The sequence below is a fragment of the Rhinolophus sinicus genome, linkage group LG09 (genome assembly GCF_036562045.2).
Source record: "Rhinolophus sinicus isolate RSC01 linkage group LG09, ASM3656204v1, whole genome shotgun sequence".
Classification (NCBI taxonomy): Eukaryota; Metazoa; Chordata; class Mammalia; order Chiroptera; family Rhinolophidae; genus Rhinolophus; species Rhinolophus sinicus.
The window spans coordinates 71,670,349-71,689,870 of record NC_133758.1 but is presented as its reverse complement, the minus strand read 5'-3'; the positions used below and the strand labels follow the sequence as shown (position 1 = coordinate 71,689,870).

The 19,522-nt window shown below is 34.8% G+C and overlaps 1 protein-coding gene across 5 annotated transcripts in view; it reads right to left on the bottom strand.

Annotated features, from left to right (window-relative positions):
* Positions 1-19,522, bottom strand: part of PHTF2 (putative homeodomain transcription factor 2) — a 110,935-nt gene that overhangs the window by 27,164 nt on the left and 64,249 nt on the right. For 4 of the 5 annotated variants that reach the window (XM_019744554.2, XM_019744557.2, XM_074340641.1 and 1 more), the window contains exons 6-9: positions 16,210-16,375; positions 15,132-15,296; positions 3,779-3,965; positions 2,095-2,250 (exon numbers count right to left, since the gene is read on the bottom strand). In XM_019744554.2, the coding sequence (XP_019600113.1) occupies positions 2,095-2,250; positions 3,779-3,965; positions 15,132-15,296; positions 16,210-16,375 (674 nt within the window). The remainder of the gene's footprint in view (positions 1-2,094; positions 2,251-3,778; positions 3,966-15,131; positions 15,297-16,209; positions 16,376-19,522) is intronic. The other variant, XM_074340640.1, reaches the window with a different exon arrangement.

Sequence of the window (19,522 nt, the reverse complement as noted above, 5' to 3'; positions counted from 1 at the left end):
ATGATTTATTTGTGTCTCATCCTTAAAGTAAAAATATCACCGGTAATTTAAAGAGAATATTGTAATAGATACATAAAGACGCAAAACAACACTACAAATCTTCTGTCTCAATTTTACTTATTCAAAGGAGGTTCTGTTTTGCTTTTTAAAAATATGCTTTGAAGTTGGTTTGAGTGTCAACATTTTTTGGAACTGAAATGCAGCTTTTTTGCTCTTCTAAAGTTCCTCATCTTACAGGTGGAGAATTTGAAAACCCAATTTTATTTTTATGTAATCTTTTACATCATTTAAAAAAATTTTAAATAACAATGCCTACTACCTAATTATAAGCCTCACTTAGCATGAAATCTAGAAGCTATTAAGCAACATATTTATTTAAAAGTTAAGGTTGGTGAATAATGTTTTGTTTTCAAGAATCTCAATACTTCAAAACACAGCACAAACCAAAAAAGAGCAAAAGTTATGGGGTGTGATAATTATCTCTAAAGCCAAATAACTTATTGTATAGAAAAATGGAGACCATCTGTAGGAGATCTTGAATCCCTTCCAGGACTGACTGACTTCTAACTGTACATAGAATAAGACTGCGGATTTCACAAGCATGGTTATCTGGTTTCAGAACAGGGGTAGGACATCAGATGATGTGGGTGAAGAGGCAATGAGTGGACACACTGGAATTAGTGTCTGTCTAATAGAGACACTGAGAGAAGAAACACAGCCACAGTCACCAGAAAGATTAACTAGAGGTAAAATCACAGAGAAGAATATCTAAAGAACGAATACTCTTCACTTCTTAAAACCCTCCAAGTATTCATATTCCAATACAGCATATTTGATTTTTCAAAAGTTTAACCCTAAGCCATCAAGAAAAATATGCTAACATAGTCCAAAAAGAGAAGATTATGTTTACTTAAGAGTGACATAAGAAATAATTCATTTGCCTTGAAGCGAGATAATGAAATGTTCCATCCTTTGAATAAAAACTGAAAATACAACTGAATAAAATTCTTTTTCTATTTACCATATTTTCCCGTGTATATTGTGCCCTATTTTTGTCCAATTTGTGAAGGAAAAATAAGGATGTGCATTATACATGGGTAGTACTAATTCCGTATCTATATGTTTTTTATTCTTTTATTTATGCTTATGAGTCAAAGGTGTAAGTAACTCTAGAAATCAATAACAATATCCATATGCAAAATAATACCCTGGGATATGATAATTGGTTTAGTTGAACTTACGAACTTGCAAGGATGAAGAGTTCTTAGCCTTCTATGATGTGTAAATATCCTGTTTGTTACCAGTACATAAAATTTCTTGTACCTTATATCTGGTTCTTGTGTTTTGTAATTATTTGTTACATAAAATTTCTTGTGCTATAATATGTTAAAAAATAACTGCTAAAATTCCTTTAAAATACAAAAAACAAGTACCTAAATGTAAACAAATAACATTTAAATTAAAATTTTAAAATGAAAGATTTTTTTCCCTGAAAGTTTGGGCCAAAAACATAAGTACGCATTATACACGGGAGCGCATTATACACAGCAAAATGCGGTAAATAGTTTCAAGAAATGTGATAACTTCAAGACATTTGATAAAGTTAGAAAAAGGTTTAGAAAAACACAAACATTAATAAAGAAAAATAGAATCAAAGAAGAAAAATGATTGAATTTAATAGTATGGGCAACTTAATAACTGGTGACAGTAACATGAAGGAAATTACTTACAATAATATAATAACTTTGCTATAATCAAGAAGTTATAAAGCCTTTGAAATTGCAGAAAAGACTAACACAGGAACTCAAAGGTTGTCTCTCCAGGATGTTCTTCTTTAACAGTAAAAATAAAACTGAATGTATGAGTCTTCAGAGATAATGCACAAAACGAGTAGAAATATGTGGCTATTTATCATGTGTGCAACACATAAATCTAAAACTGCTACTCTATAAATCCTGATCATACAACAGTAATATATTGATACTGATGGGAGATATGTTATTTCAATAATTATATTCAATTGTTGAAAGAAGTTGTAAATTGGTAACATATAGAATAGAAATATATGTACATATGTAAGGCCAAAGTATATACCTCATTAGGGTAATGTTTCTTATAATGGTGTGACTTTCTATTCCGAAGAATGCTCTCAGAAGTCCTGTCCACATGACGGCGTAATGGGTACCCTGTTTCAGGACCTTCCTCACTGGAGACTTCATCAGAGACATTTGTTATTGTCCTTTGGGTATCCTAAATTGGGAGTACACAAAGAAGATTATTGCCCTTTTCTGACTTACCTTGTAGAGTTTTAAAAATGCAAAATTTTAAATTATGCATACATATACACATACAGCTTCAAATACTTTCAAAAACCTCAAGATAATTGATCAGTACCACCTGATTTTCTGAAAAAAATGTTTTAAATCAGTGACTATATTGGTATTTTAAAAGCAATTTAATAGCCATTTGTCAAATATTGTTCTACAACGTTTCTGTTCATAAAAGAATTTGAAATAGCTGACAAAATTAAAATTAGGATAAAAGCAGAACAAAGACCATTTAAAATAAGGTGAGAGAACTGAGATGGAACTAATTACACTATTTTCACAAACTGAAAATGTGATCAATTATAAGACCATCACTGGCTTACGAGGCAGGAGAAGGTGAATGATAGTTGAATGTGTGTACGTATCAAACAACATTATATACATATCAATTTGTAAGAGACATCCAGATTTCAGAAATTCTGAAATTGAGAGACTCCAGAGCATAAGTTTTATGGACACTTTCATGGTCCTCTCATATAAGTTTAGTACATAACACATACCTGCAAACGTGTTTGAAAACTGTTTGATGGAAAACGTATTTGCTGAGTGACAATAGTGATGTGAGGCTCACATTATCAGACAACAAATGCTTCAAAAATCTAAAGTCAAATAAGGGACCGACTATCTTTCATGACAGCCCCATACTATTTACTATATACCTACTGGTACTGAAAATACATGTACTGTCAAGGGATAACACATACTCCATTCAAAATTAAGAGAATCCTCTTTTCTTTATATGTTTTCTTCAACACAAATGTTCATGCTCACATTCCTAAATATAACAGAAGCAACATCTTTCAATTTGATCGCATTTTAATACTAGAACAGCTGTTAGAGAATAAATTATTTAATAAAAAAAAAATTCAGTGAAACAGAGGTAGAAGATATTACATTGCACTTTGTTACAAAAACCCATAGTTTCTTTATTATTTTGGAAAAGTAAACAAACAACTGTTATCTTAACAAATACATTCTCAATAAGAATTTTTTTCCAATTAAAAACAAAACAAATGTGCTGATACCAAACGTAACGAAGGTAGAAGAAACAAGGTACTATTACATTTTCCTAGGGAGAACATGAATGGAAGAAAAGTTTCCTAGTTTACATTATAGAAAAATTCAGATGTTCCATTTAAAGCAAATTCTTACACAGAAATGGGATAAGAAAAGATATGGTTTAATAAGTATCAACTATAAATTAAAAGTGCTTTAACATTTAGAAAAATTGGAGTCATTAATCAAGTCAAGAAGGTGCCAGGTTACATTGGCAATCAAGTTCATTCACATTACTTCAGCTGATTTTCAGTTTCATCCATGTGATTTATAAAGGCTCACAGAATAAATTCTGGAGAAAATACATAGTTCAAAGGCAACTACTATGTCTAAGTCACTTCTCATTAGCTAATGTAAAATCACACAAGCAAACTATTTTAAAAAATCACACTCACTTTGCTGGGTATGTTCCTCAGTGTTCCTGTGTTCCAGGTGGTCTCTTCTGGTCGAATAGTTTCACACTGAGGTTCATGGCTTTGTACTCCATCTTCACTGCTCTTAACAGTCTTTTTCCCATCAAGGGATACATAACCATTGTCAGTCTCAGTTGATTTATCAATTGAATTCTTTGCTTTCTTCGATCTAAAAAAACCCATGCAGAAGTATGTTATGGGGACTTAGTTTACTTTGGATGAGTTACTGATAGAAATTATATGATCTGTTAATAATAAAATCTCATAGTTATTTCTCAGAATTTTAATGGCTACCTTATTTTTACAATAAATGAGAAATATACTATCTATCATGTAAAATAAATTTGTAAATCAATGTCCCAGTTCAGCTTATTTTATAGGTTCTGAGGTCTTACAAATAGCAATTCTAAGGACATGCCCTAACTTATCAAACAATTCTTGGTCAAAATTACCTGGTCTTTGAGCAAAATCTAAATAAAAATTTTGCCCATTTTTTATGGTTAATAATATATTTTTAAAGTTTTATTTATAAAACTATCTCAGTTAATTACCAGGTCACATTGCAATTAGTAGTTTAACTTAGTTTTAATACTCTCATTTACCCAAATATATTACCATTGTATCACCATTGATATATATATAAATATATATCTCTGATAAATTAACAGACAGTGGAGACATAGGACCTTTGTTACATAAAAAAATATGAAAAAAGAAAAAATTTATACAAGGTTCTAAATAAAGACGTAGAAACAAAGAACACAAAGAAAATAACCTCTTTCACCCACTGAAATACTCTGAAAAAATATTAGTAATCATGTTGGCTTATAAATACCTAAAAGGCATTATAGGAATTAATTTTGTTCTCAATACATAAGCTACAATATAGGAAATAATAAGACATTTCTGATCAATAGGCAAATGTTTGAGGAGTCCTCTTCAGAGACTCCAATGAGTGAAAGAATGGCTATCCAAAGGAAATGGTTAGTAGAAATACAATGTACGTGCTCAATGCAGATTAAGTCTATCATAAACATTATTAAAGAGCAATTGTATTTAATTATATTTAAATAAATCCCCTTGAATTTTCCCCAGAGTAGCAGTTTTGCAAGAAAGGAAAAATAAAACTAGTCTATTGCCTTCATGTAGATGAAAAAACAGAAGGTTTTAAAAATGCACCAAAAAAGTTATCTTTAACGCTATATAAGTACTCAGTTCTATTAGAATGTTTTAGAATTGTGCAGGACCTTAGCATTCCACTATTCTACGTGCTCATTTTGGAAACAAGGAATAAGAAATTAAAAGAGGCCTAATTGACTTTATTTAAAGTCACACAGCCAGTTAGAGGCAAACATTGCTCTAGATTAAGACCGCCTGACTATGATGTTAATTATCTTCTCCACATAACCTCCAACTGCCCACTCTCTGGGAAACTGCCGTTAGTATTTCTTCTTAAAGCACTCCTCAAAGCCGAGAAAGTTTGTCTTATACACACAACCCCTCTCCTTCCTGACCTTCTCCTGCAAGGTGCTAAAGGGGACAGACAGACCATGCTTCCCATATGCTTGACAGAGCTCCAATGCTTTCTAGTCACTCACAATACATCTCCACAGAGTTGCAAAACTCAGAAGCCGATCTTCTGACCCTTTTCTTTCTATAAGACCTTAAGACACATGCAGAGACAAAGGAACTGATCCACAGAACAAAGATCATTTAAGAGTGGCATTGGGAGGGAGGGAAATGGATTACAGTGGAGACGAGAAAGGGCAAAAACAGAAAATAAAAGTTGCAGAGAAAACTGGTGACCTTTTCTGCCCAGGGAAGAAAGTGATCGAAACGCCAGTTACCAGTTGTTCCCTTTACCTCTCCCTTTAACATTGTGCACCACGAAGATGTGGGAAAAGACCAAGGGAAGTGAAATTACTTTATAAAAATGGGAGAACTCAAAGATAGAGGAGTTTTTTGGAAAGGTTATTAATACAGGTTCATGGAAATTACACTGGGCTAGAAAGGGAGGGGGCAAAAGGAGGTGAAGGAAGACTGGAAAGTTGGTAGAACCAGTAATCAGACAGGATATGCAAGGGGAGAAATTTATCTGGGAAGAAAGATGGAAAGATGGAAGCTCTCAGGAACATCCTAAAATAAGCAGGCATTTGAAAACAGGCCTGGAGGCCAGTGGTCAAAGTAGAAAAAGTGGCTGAAAACTTGCAGAGTGAACGAGCACTGGAGAGGACAAAAGACAAGGGTCCAGTGAAAAGGGCTTTGAGTTAGTAATAACTGCGTCTCTAAGGATCATTCCTTCCTTCCCAGGACAGGGTATCGCCTATGTTAAGCAGGGGAAACAGTACTAGTAGCATCCATTCCACATGGTACCCTTCAGTTATCTCCCACTTACTCCCTTCCTTAGCCCTGCCTCCTTCCAGTCTTCTCTGGGTTGTTTCTCTCCTCAAAGTATGCGGAACACTCTCAGGAGTCATGAACAGTAAGTTACTAAGCCATAGTAGCTATCTGATGTTTCTCATGAACTAAATGCAGGTAAGTTGCAAACCAAGCTGAAATGACAAAATACTATGTTCATGTACAACGTCAGAGTTTACAAAGAAGCTCAAAATATAAATCATGCAACTTGGCAGTGGCTGGTAATAATAGCACTTGCGAGTACTGTTGGAGTGGGACAGTAACGGCAGCCCAATCGAAGACAATTTTAGGGCAGGATGCCAAGAGCAGCCCAGCAGGATTGGGAGATGGGCTACATACAGAAGATTAATAGAATAAGAAAGTATATTGATGACAATGAGCACTTGTTTTTCAGTGACAGAGAAGGAAAATATAAATAAAAAGGAGAAGATAAAATGAACTCTGTGGCATTGTACATGAATTGGAGCTATCATTGCAAATTCATGGTTTATGCTATATCTAGACACATATAAAAATAAATATAAACATAAAGGGACACACACACACACAGTTTCTAGCTCTCCCACCGAAGGCCTGGGGGTCGAACACGCCAATAGTAATGAATAATGAGCACACGTAGCACTCAGGTCTTGGTTTCTATAGAATACTCTCTTTGAAGGAATGGCTGATTCCAGGGCTGAGGCAGAGGAAGTACAAGCTGAACTTGAAACATTCTACCGTGCCAGGAAGTAAGGGAGTGCTCAAAGAATGACCGGGACATGTCAAAAAGACAAAGAAACTGCTCAGAGGGGCTCCACTGGCCAAATTCAGGACAATCTGATCATCAAAATAAATGACAGTAACAAATTGAATAAAATAGAAAGCCATGAGTAAATAAATAAGGGAAAGCTTTTCCTTCAAGTAGAATGCCAACTAATAAATGTAGAAGGAATGATGGAGTTAGAAAAGTCACCATTTGGCAATCATAACAATAATTCAGGCAAGAATCATCAATGGATGCTAAAACTAGAAGGAAAAGGTAGGATGAGAAATGAGTTGTCTTCATAATCTTACTGTATGCTCACACAGGACATTTATTGATCATAAAGGGAAAAATAAACTTACAAGCAGATACTATCTTAATGAAGTGATTAATGTAAATATCACTAGTAAGGGAACAAATCTACATTGCTTGCCACAGATAGGATGCAATGAGAAGAATAAAGTGTCACTTCTATGATATTCCTGCCAAAAATGCATAACTTAAGTTTAATCGTGAAGAAACATCACACTACTAACCCAGCCGGACACTGCTAAATGTTGAATGACCAGCTCTCCAGGGGTACAAAGTCCTTATTTGTAGTGTTTCCTGATTTCCATGGTGTACATAATCCCTCCATGGTCAATCGCAAGTACCAACTGATAACACTGAACACTGAATTGGGAAGAGAAATGCGTATTCGACTCTCACAAGTCACTTGGAGCCAGACCCAGAGCACCACTGGCACAAACCCAAATTAAGGGACATTCTACAAAGTGACTGCCCTGTAGTCTTCATAAATGTGAAAAGCATGAAACTTGTCCCTAAAAGTACAAACTGATTTGTACCCTGATGAGGGCATTCTTTGGATGTGAGCATAGAGGAAAGGCTGAAGGGAGAAATGGTAGGAGAGCTAAACTGCAATTAATGCAGGTAAAAAGGGTCAAAAATTGTGACTGTTCCAGGTGAGTTTTAGTTTCACATTGACCGTACTGTATCATTCATATTGCAGTTAATAGCTGAAAGTTAAAACTTTACAGAATATTAATTTCTCAAAAGGAACACAGGTTACCACGACTCACATGTTTAAGTAATTCTCTCCTTCCCTTGTTTTAGGGAGTAATAATATTAAGGAAAAGTGGTGGGAATAAGATTTATTAAACAAATAAATATTGTACAATTCTTTGAGTATTTTTTAAAGGAAAGCTACTTCTATTTAAGTGAACTTTAAAATATGTACAAAACAAACTGAAGCAAGGTAAATAGCATTTTGATTTTAAAATAAACACATATCACTCCCTAAATCATCATTCTCTAACAAAAATAAAAAGCAGGGTAGAAAGAAGCTGGTATTAGGAATTCACATACAGAAAGAAATGGTACTTTTTAGTATTATCCACAAAATATCTACCTTTTGATAGCTACACCTAATGCATATAATACATTTACTTAATAAAACGAGAGTTAACAGTATTTTTTTAGATCAACCCAAACCCCGTGAGTCACAGGATCTGTGCAGTGAGGTTAGCAGTATTTTGAAAACAGGAGACATACAACAAGTCTATACTGATTTTACTTACTCCATGATTTAAACAGTATTTCCTGCACTGGATTTTGAACAAAAAGCATTTGCAAAGAAATAATGTGCAATTATATTGCCATGGTCAATGCTTACAGTTTTATAACTAGATTGCCACTTAAATCTTTGGATGGTATGACCTGTGTAGAGTTTTCTTTAAAGTATTATGCTTGACATTCAAGAGGACTAATAGCTCTATGTCAAAAATACTCTCAGGAGGAAATGACCTTTAGAAATATATGTATAAAATTACCTTAGTTCTTTTGGGAACTAAGAACTTTTGTGAACATCATTTATCAATGATGATCTTTGATTTATCAATTATTTCTGAAAAAATGAGAACAAATGTACAATCTACACCATAAATAAACTATAACACTGGATGTGTTTTTCACATTAAACACTTTAAACAAAAAGTTAACACAGCTTTTAAAGAACTTACTAGCTTATAAAATCTCAAATCTACTGTACCAACATGAAAACCAGCGTGTTTCTACATTAAAAAGCTAGTCAGGTAATCAAAAACACTTATGGTACTCTGTATTGCCATGGGAAAAGAAAAGTTGGAAGTATTTGTTGGTGCTCTCAAAAATATTCAGAGGTACATGAACAGATCCAACTGAAGATCATTCTTTTAGTATTAAAAGACATTGGAGAGTTTCTAGGGGGAAAGTTAACAGTAGCAGATAACTCCTATTCTAGAACATAGTATGAAATTGGTAGTTCTACTCTCATTTCCACAAGGTTAGGCACCAAGCAGAGAGAGGTGGTTAAGGAAACAGACTACATAACATCTCAGATATAAGAAAGTGACACAGGAGCCTACATATTCTGATCCCTGCTATCTGGAGCTATTCACGCACCCTGAATATGTGCTAACATAGACCTTCAAAGACTTTTGGGCTCCCAGGTAGCCTCTACAACACATAAGTTTGAGAAGTGTGTACCAAATTAGGTTTATTTATGGTACTTGTAATCTTTCTAGGACCAGTCCAACTCTAAAATACAGTGATTTTAGCAAATTTAATGAGTTATCTAGTGTGGCCATAAGATAGTCTTTAAAAATCTGGGATATATTGGCATTTACATGGTCTTCATCCTTGTCTGTGGAAGACAGGCAACAGAGCTTCACCCAATTCACAGCTTAAATGACTGAACTGTTTAAAGTCACTGAAAAACAAATTTTAATCCTTAATACCAAAAATCTCTGCTGGGACTACATTCCACTTTATCTTATATTATATAGTGTACTCCATTATGTGAAGAAAACCAATTTATTAAATCTGTGACTTTAGTGTTAAATACAGTAAATATGGAGGCTAAATGGGACAGAAATCTTTAAGGTAGGTCAGTAGGGCATATGAGTTAGCCTGGGAACTGCTTTTATTCTGGTCTCTGTGTCTTAAGCACCAAGTTTATGTTGCTTGTTCTACTAAAAAAAAGAGCATAATTCCTACTGACTGCTTTACAATAATATTGTCAAGGTCAAATGAATCTTAAAGGATAAGAAATAAATCTTAGGATCTATCCGAATTCTGAAATGGGTATTATACTGAAGAGAGATGCAATCTAGATGTAATTCTTTCTATTTGATATTTTTAGTAGAAACTATAATTATGCTAATTTAAGACTATAATTCACTTAAATTAAAATACTAAATCCTTAGGAAATATGGTTCACTTCTATATCTGTTTAAACTCATACTTTCTTTGGCTTTGTTTTCTCAGGTTCACAGAGTTCTTTTACAATAATTCCTAATTTTTTTAATGAGAAATACTATGTATGCCTTGCTTTAAAAAGAACAGCTTTACATTTGACAAAATCCAGCAGCCATTTATGATAAAAACCCTTAAGAAAATGGGAATAGAGGGATCATGTCTCAACATAATAAAGGCCATATATGATAAACCCACAGCTAACATCATGCTCAATGGGGAAAAGCTAAAACCATTCCCCTTAAGATCAGGAATAAGGCAAGGTTGCCCACTTTCTCCACTTCTATTCAACATAGTGCTGGAAGTTCTAGCCACAGCAATCAGACAAGAAAAAGAAATAAAAGGCATCCAAATCGGTAAGGAGGAAGTAACATTGTCATTATATGCAGATGACATGATACTATATATAGAGAACCCTAAATACCCCACCAAGAAACTATTAGAGCTGATAGATGAATTTAGTAAAGTAGCAGGATACAAAATTAATATTCAGAAATCAGTTGCATTTGTATATACCAACAATAAAACATCAGAAGGAGAAATTTAAAAAAAATCCCATTTACAATTGCTTCAAAGACTATAAAATACCTGGGAATAAATTTAACCAAAGAAGTAAAAGATCTGTACTAGAAAATTATAAGACACTGAAGAAAGAAATGAAAGAAGATACAAATAGATGGAAACACATCCCATGTTCATGGACAGGAAGAATTAATATAGTCAAAATGTCCATACTGCCTAAGGCAATATACATATTCAACAGAATTCCTATCAAACTACCAATGACGTTTTTCACAGAAACAGAACATATAATCCTCAAATTTATATGGAACCATAAAAGACCCCAGATAGCCTCAGCAATCTTGAGAAATAAGAACAAAGTGGGAGGTATGATACCTGACATCAAATTATACTACAAGGCTACAGTAATCAAAACAGCATGGTCTGGCATAAAAACAGACACATAGATCAACGGAACAGAATAGAGAGCCCAGAAATAAATCTATGCCTATATGGTCATTTAATCTACGACAGTGGAAGCAAGGATTTACAGTGGGGTAAAGACAGTCTATTCAATAAATGGTGCTGGGAAACCTGGACAGACACAATGCAAAAAAATGAAGCTGGACCACCTCCTTACACCATATACAAAAATAAATTCAAAATAGCTTAAAGACTTAAATGTAAGATCTGAAACCATAATATTCCTAGAAGAAAATAGAGGAAGAAACTTTACAGACATTTTCCGGAGTAAGATTTTTACTGATATATCCCCTCACGCAAGGGAAGAGAAAAAATAAACATGTGGGATTACATCAAACTAAAAAGTTTTTTTCACAGCAAAGGAAACCATCAATAAAACAAAAGGGGATCCTACTGAATGGGAAAAGATATTTGTCAATGACATATCCGATAAAGGGTTAATATCACAAATTTATAAAAAACTCACTCAACTCAACTCCAAAAAAAGAAACAACCCAATTAAAAAATGGGCAGAGGCCATGAAGAGACATTTTTCTAAAAAGGACATACAGATGGCAAACAGACATATGAAAAAATGCTCAACCTCACTAACCATCAGAGAAATGCAAATAAAAACCACAATGAGATACCACCTCACCCAGTCAAAATGGCTATCATCAATAAATCAACAAACAACAAGCGCTGGCGAGGATGTGGAGAAAAGGGAACCCGCATGCACTGTTGGTGGGATTGCAGATTGGTGCAGCCACTATGGAAAACAGTATGGAGGTGCCTCAAAAATCTGAAAATGGAACTACCTTATGATCCAGCAAATCCACTCCTAGGTATCTATCCGGAGAAATCCAAAACTCTAATTCAAAAAAACTTATGCACTCCTATGCTTATTGCAGCATTATACACAAGAGCCAAGACATGGAAACAACCGAAATGCCCATCAGTAGATGACTGGATTAAGAAACTGTGGTACATTTATACAATGGAGTATTACACAGCCATAAAGAAGAAAGAAATTTTACCATTTGCAACAACATGGATGGACCTAGAGAACATTATGGTAAGTGAAATAAGTCAGACAGAGAAAGACAAACACCATATGATCTCACTTATATGTGGAATCTAAAGAAGAGAATAAGTGAATGAACTAATCAGAAACAGTTTCGGAGACATAGAGGAAAAACGGAGGGTTGCTAGATGGGGGGGTAGGGCTAGGGGAGAAGGTGAGGGGATTAGAAAGCAGTCAGTAACCACAAGATTGCCACGGGGATACGAAAGTTAATTTGGGGAATGTAATCAATAATGTTGTAAAGATTTTGTAGGGTATACAATGGACACTTCTCTCATTAGGGAGACCACCTCAGGGATGATGTAGATGCCTGATCTCTGCACTGTACACCTGAAGCTGAAGCTGAACAATAATGAAGGTCAACTACAAGTTTTTATATATGTGTGTGTGTGTGTGTGTGTGTGTGTGTGTATGTGTATATATGTATATATGTATATATATACACACACACACATATATATACATACATACACACACACACACACACAAGAAGCGGAGTACAGCATTAGGAATAGACACAGTGGAAATGTAATGGCTGTGTGCAATGTCAGAGGGATAGTGGATGGGGGAGGGGGGTTGACACAGTGTGAGGGATATAAATGATAAACATCTAAGTATTACTTTGTTTTGTGCACATGAAACTAATAAAGAAAAAAAAGAATAGCTTTATTTTGAGAAGGAAATGTACTTAGAGATGATAAATAGGGCCTTTCCAACTTATAAATACAAGATGTAAAAATAGTAGTTTTTATCCTAATATCTAGAAAACCGACAAGACACCACACACACAACTTAGATTCTTGTGTGGTTAGGTATTTATTTCCCCATCAGTTATGTTAATTCAGATGCCTTAACTTTTTATCACCAGAAACAATTTTAAGTCGCAGCTGATATTTCAGTTTAAGCCCTTTCTGACTTGAGAGAACAAAACATTATCAAGATTTCAGAACTCAGTTTAGAATTTCTAAAATTAACGTTTTTCCTAAGATCTTTCTGTAAAACTAATATTTTAAACAGTCTTATTCAGGGACGGCCCAGTGGCTCAGGCGGTTAGAGCTCCATGCTCCTAACTCCACTTGCCGGTTCAGTTCGATTCCCACATGGGCCAGTGGGCTTGCCGGTTCAAATCCTCGTGTCCCGCAAGGGATGGTGGGCTGCGTCCCCTGCAACTAGCAACGGCAACTGGACCTGGAGCTGAGCTGCGCCCTCCACAACTAAGACTGAAAGGACAACAACTTGACTTGGAAAAAAGTCCTGGAAGTACACACTGTTCCCCAATTAAGTCTTGTTCCCCTTCCCCAATAAAATCTTTAAAGAAAAAAAAAGTCTTCTTATTCATATGCTGGCAAATCAGCGCCAGAATGAGATAGTTGAAAACAGTGTATCTTTAAAAACATTTAGATTATAGTTGTCATGATAAAGGGGAATAAATTCAAAGGGATTTAGCTATTATAATATCAATGACTGGTCATTCTACAGCCCATAAGGAGGGAAAGTGAAGTCTGACTTCTCATTTGAGAAACATGGTTTCCAAAGGCACCAACCTACTGTTGGTGGGATTCTGAATACTACTTAATACAGTATCAGGTTTGGACAACCAAAACAACTAAATGATTTCCCAAAGCAAAACATATCTACTATGCAATTTATAACTGCTTATCAAGAAATCTTGAGAAATGTTTAAGAAACTGACTTTGCAGTGATAAAACTGTCACATCCTACTGTTAGAAAGGAGAGCCATATATAGATAGATAGCTAGATATACATACATACATATATATATATATATATATATATATATGGATCTATCTATCTATCTATATGTAAATATATATATGTATATATATATATATATGTAGAAAGACTAAGAGATAGAGACAGATCCAACGCAAGTTAAAAACTAAATCTGTATCTCCTCTGGAGGAAGCAACTTCATGCAATGTGACTACAAACTATTAAAATTCTGGAAAATTTCCCCCAAATTGCAATCAATTAAAATATGCCCAGGATAGAATTGCTTAATTATATAATGCATGATAAACTTTATCAGAAGAGCACAATCACAAATTGATGAAACAATGATATTAGTAGAGAAGTTAACAGAAGTGACTAAAACAGTTATTTGCAGTATCCCTTTTCTTTATTAACTCAGCAACCTTTATCAGTTATACTCAGTATTTTAATCATAGCCTTTTAACTGTATTAAAAATTATATGTACATGTGCACTAGTAATAAAACTCTTAAATGTTTTGAATTAACTATTCAGAATTAAAATATGAGATTGAGTTACGTTGAATTTATTTTTGAAATTTGCCATAATTACATTTCCGTATTTGGTAAATCTTTATTGTGGTACGAACTATACAAAAAGCCCAATATACAAAAATAGAATTTCATAGTATAGAATATATTTTATTCTTTTAAATAACAATGCCTTTATGTTTTATTTCACATCATGTTAGATAACTGAGGCAAAGATTAAATTTTAAAGTACCATACAACTCACATGACATTAATTAAGCCATTAATTACCACTGATAAAAATAACCAACTTAATAGAAGTAAAACAGTACTCGAGAAATCACAAAAGAAGCCAAAATCAAGAAATCCGAACTACATATATTTTGATGGTATATCTTCACTCTCCTATGTATTTACACATATTCCAAAGTAAACTTTATGGTCTCTATTTTTTCATCATCTGTAGCATTATAATTTAGCAAACCAAAATCCATAATAGGGCTATCATATTTCAAGTCATCAATACCGGAGACTGAAGGGCCAGAAAAGGGATAGTGCGTCTCTATACCATACGAAACCCGGAATAAATACAAACCCTGATAAAAAGAAAGCGGCATGCCAGAGATCTCTGAAGACAGCGCCAACGCTGTACGTAGTGCTTGTACCGTAGCTCTGAACTGCTCCCTCCTGTGAATTATCTGTGGTACTAGAACCATCTCCTTCCCTATGTACTTCCAAATGGGCTGCTTTCCTTAATTTCCTTCATCAGAAGAGATTAAGAATGGACGGTAGCTTTAAAATTTTAACAACCACTTTCTCAGTAGTATGTTCAAAATTTTAGTAAACATAAAACACAGGAACTTTAATACATAATAAAATTCAGGTTTACTGGATAAAAGTTAATCCAAATATAAAGTACATATTCAAGACCAATTTCTATAAATGTTAAGGTATTATTCCTTGCTCATATGGACAGGTCAGTGGCCATTAGGTTGTAAGATCGCATTAGACAGATATTTATAAAAGCATTTCTTCACTAGGTGAATGCCACTTATCTGTAGATGAAGAAAGAAGAAAATTTAGATCGAAAAGCATTATAATTGATCAGCAATGCTATTTATCTAATGCAGGTATTATCTTTTCAAAATAAAAAGTGCTTATATCTCAAAATCCCAAAACTGCAAATGTCACAATATCTTAGCAACAATATTCAAAAGAGGAATTGCTCTGAAAGACCCTTCACATAAAACTCCATTGTGTTGCATGGCCAGTGAGATTTGCTATGTTTACTTAATATAGGGGATAATATTAAACAGCTTCAAATAGTACTTAAGAAATACAATTTAGCTGAAAATTTTTCTTGGCTCTTGTTTTTGCCAAAACATCTTATAAGAACAAGATTTTGTAAATGGTAGGAATTATTAGCCACTCCACTTAACATATATTGCCTACATTGATATTAGATGCCTCAGAAATGGGCATCAAGAAAAAAAACAAAAACAGGTAGGTGTCTCAAAATGGCCTTGTAGCAAATACAGAAACTAAATCATCTGGTAGCTGATTCTGAAGCTCAACGCTTCATTTGAAAGAACATCTTTACAAGATCCCATTTTATTCAAGTGAAGAACAATCCTGGATTCAAATTGCAGAAATCACTTTTAAACAGACAATACCTTCTTCTTTTGCCCCCTGTACTTGGAGGAGGTTTGGGCGTTCTTGTTGAAACAATCTGGCAGTGCACAGTTCCCAGCAGCAGCATCAGCCATATCGGCCCGATCACTTCCGTCAGAGGTATGTTGTGTGGGCTAGAAGCGGAACAGAATAATACTACTGCGGCAACTACAAAGAGGGAAAGAAAACACATTTAAGTACAGATCTGACCGTCACTTCTTCAAAGCTTTAAAAACTGTTTTAACAATGCTTCTTGCCAGATTTTTCTAAATTTAAATGAGTGTAAATGTTACTCCAGACAAGCTCCATCAAACTGTCTTATTTTTTGCCACTGGCTAACCATGCTGTTCAGTAATAAACTCTTGGAACAAGATATCACCCAACGGGGTCTCTAAAGTACACCCCTTAACACTGCAATGAAAACTACATGCATATGCATCTAATGCCATTCCTGGTAAGAGCTCAGACAATCAACAGAACCACAGTAACCTCAAGGGCACTTATTTCTTTGTTTAACAAATAAGCAAGTCTATGGTAAGTGTATAATAAAGCTATAAAAAGCTTTTTCAATAGACGTCTAGCTACTCAGAATTAATAACACAAATTTACTTGGAAATATTTTTCAGGGAAACCACTAAGCACCCATTAATGCTAACCATTACCACATGAAGAAGAAATCTTGCTTTTGCCTGCTCATCATCCCTTAGGCTTTCTAGACATAAACTCTCTATCTTTTGGGAATCTGCCTCCTTATCTGTCAATCAAATGGTCTGATTTCTCTCACCTCAGGAACAGACATGTAATTTGGCTTGCCCCAGTCTTCACTCTGGGCACAGTAATTAATAAAAAGATGGGCATGCGACCCGAGCAGGGCCAATCGGGATTGTTTTCAGGGATTAACAGAGGTGCTTGAAGAAGGCTTTCCTCCTGGATCACAAACACTAAGGACTATCTATGGAAATATGAAATCGCTAGAGGCACCTCAGCCACCACTCAGAAAAAGCCTCCCTAAGCATGAGACCACCATCAGGAAAGCAGAGGCGATAGCATAAAAAGTGAAGATATCACCTGAGCCTCTAGATTCAGCAATGCTTGAACCATGGGCCCACAAGTACCTAATTCTGTTTTGGGACAAGTGGAGAATTTGAGTATCAGGAGATTTTTGTTCATTTTGTTAGATGTGATCATTGTAATATGATTGTGTCATGAGCCTATTTTGAAGAGCCACATACTGATGTGTTCAGGGGTAGAATGTCATGATGTATACAATTTACTTTAACAAAACAGATTAAGTAAATATGCCAAAATGTTAACTATTTAATCAAAGAGATGGGCATATGGGTGTTTAGAGTGATTATGTAATTTAGCATCTAAATTAGGGCTCTTTTGAGAGTGAGATGAGAGCTGTTAATAAAAGCACGAGGACAACACAAGTAAACTTAGACAGTTGGCAAACTGGAACATATGGTCACTCTGGTTATTGCGTAAATTTATCTAGTTTCCTGGGGTGTTTTCTTTTGTTTGTTTTTTGTTTTGAAAACTTTTATGATAAGAGTAAAGATTAAAAAACCACTTTTTACAAAAGCTGGATTATATTTAGTTTCTGCCACCTGCAACTAGAAGAATCCTGGTCTAGCATACCAAGATTTCAGCTTAAAACACCACTTTATTTTCTAATATGTTTAGGAAGTATCATGAAACAAATTTCAGCTTTATAGTCTCTTGAGTAATAAGTTTCTTTAAAAAGAAAAAAAGACTTAAAATTTTAAAAATGCTAATTCTCTTTATGAATTACCCTGGAATTTAATGTAAATTCTCTAGTTATTTTATAAGAGTCTGGAATTTGGACAAATTGAGTTTTTTGTTGTTTTTAATATGAACTCTAATGTGACCTTGATCAAGTTCCTTAACTTTTTGGAGCCTTGGTTTACTCCTCTTTATAAAAAATGTATATAGGTACATAGGATTCAAGTAGGGTAATACATGTAAAACAATTTGAAAAGTTCCTTACATTAGGTAAATATGTACCTAATATTGACTGGTAAATAGTACTTTTATTACCTATCAGTAACTTAACTATCTTTTAAAAGGAGGGGGATGCAAATGCTACTTACGAGGTTCAGAATTTTAGGTGCAAAAAAACATCTTAAAGAACTTCAATTTGATATGACCTCTTGCTGGTTATTTAGATGCACTGTCAGCCCCATGACCACCATTCTCTGTAACACTAGGGCTGGGAACCTAAAAACGATTTTCAATCTCAACAGGAGGTTGTTATAGTCTGTAAAATTCTGCCAATAGAATGCACTAGAAAAGGGGAACGATTAGCCACTTTATTCCTCTCTTTTTCCTTCTTTCTCCCTCTGTCTCTCTCAAAGTGGCCGTGTTCCTTCCAGTGGTTCTGGTGTCACCTCCTCCCTTTTGTCCCCCAGGCCCTAGTTAAGGGTTAGAAGACATAAGGAGAAAACATTCACTTCTCTAAGCTATACTTTTTGATCATTTAATGCAGTCCTGTGAACTAGACAATACTGCTGAAGATTTCTGCTAAACAGTACTTCTAGAAATTTCTGCAAGAGATCAACCAAGACAAAAATGTTGTTTATTGGGCACAAATAGTTCCAAGGCAAGGCTTCAGATACTGCCCGAGCAGAACTCTAGGGACCAGGAATATAAAATTTCTAAAGTTCAATTTTCAGGTCTGTCAATCTCTTGGATTCAGTGGTGGGTATTAGGCATTGGGAGTAAAAAGACAAATAAGACATAATCTATGTACCTTGCCCCTCCTCAGTTTAGAGGAAAAGGTGGCCATATGAAGAAACAATTAAAACACCTATAATGAACTGAATTGTGTTCCTACCCTCCAAATTTGTATGTTAAAGCCCTAACCCCCAATGTGACTGTATTACAGATAGGGCCTATAAGGACAATAAGGTTGAATGAAGTCATAAGGGTGAGGCCTTAATCCAATAGGACCTGTGTCCTTATAAGAAGAGAGACCAGAGATCTCTCTCCACTGACACACAGAAGAAAGGCCATGTGAGGACAGTGACAAGGCAGTCATCTGCGCGTCAGGAGAAACCCAACCCTGATGGCACCTAACCTTGCCTTGGGCTTCCAGCCTCCAGAACTGTGAGAAAACAAGATTTCTGCTGTTTAAGCCACCCAGTCTGTGGTATTTTGTTATGGCAGTCCAAGCAGACTACTAGAATACCTATGATAAATGCTATAACATACATAGAAAAGACATGTAACTAAATTGGGAGGTTATGAAAGGATTCTCAAAGGTGGTGATGCCCGATGCCTAATCTAACTTTA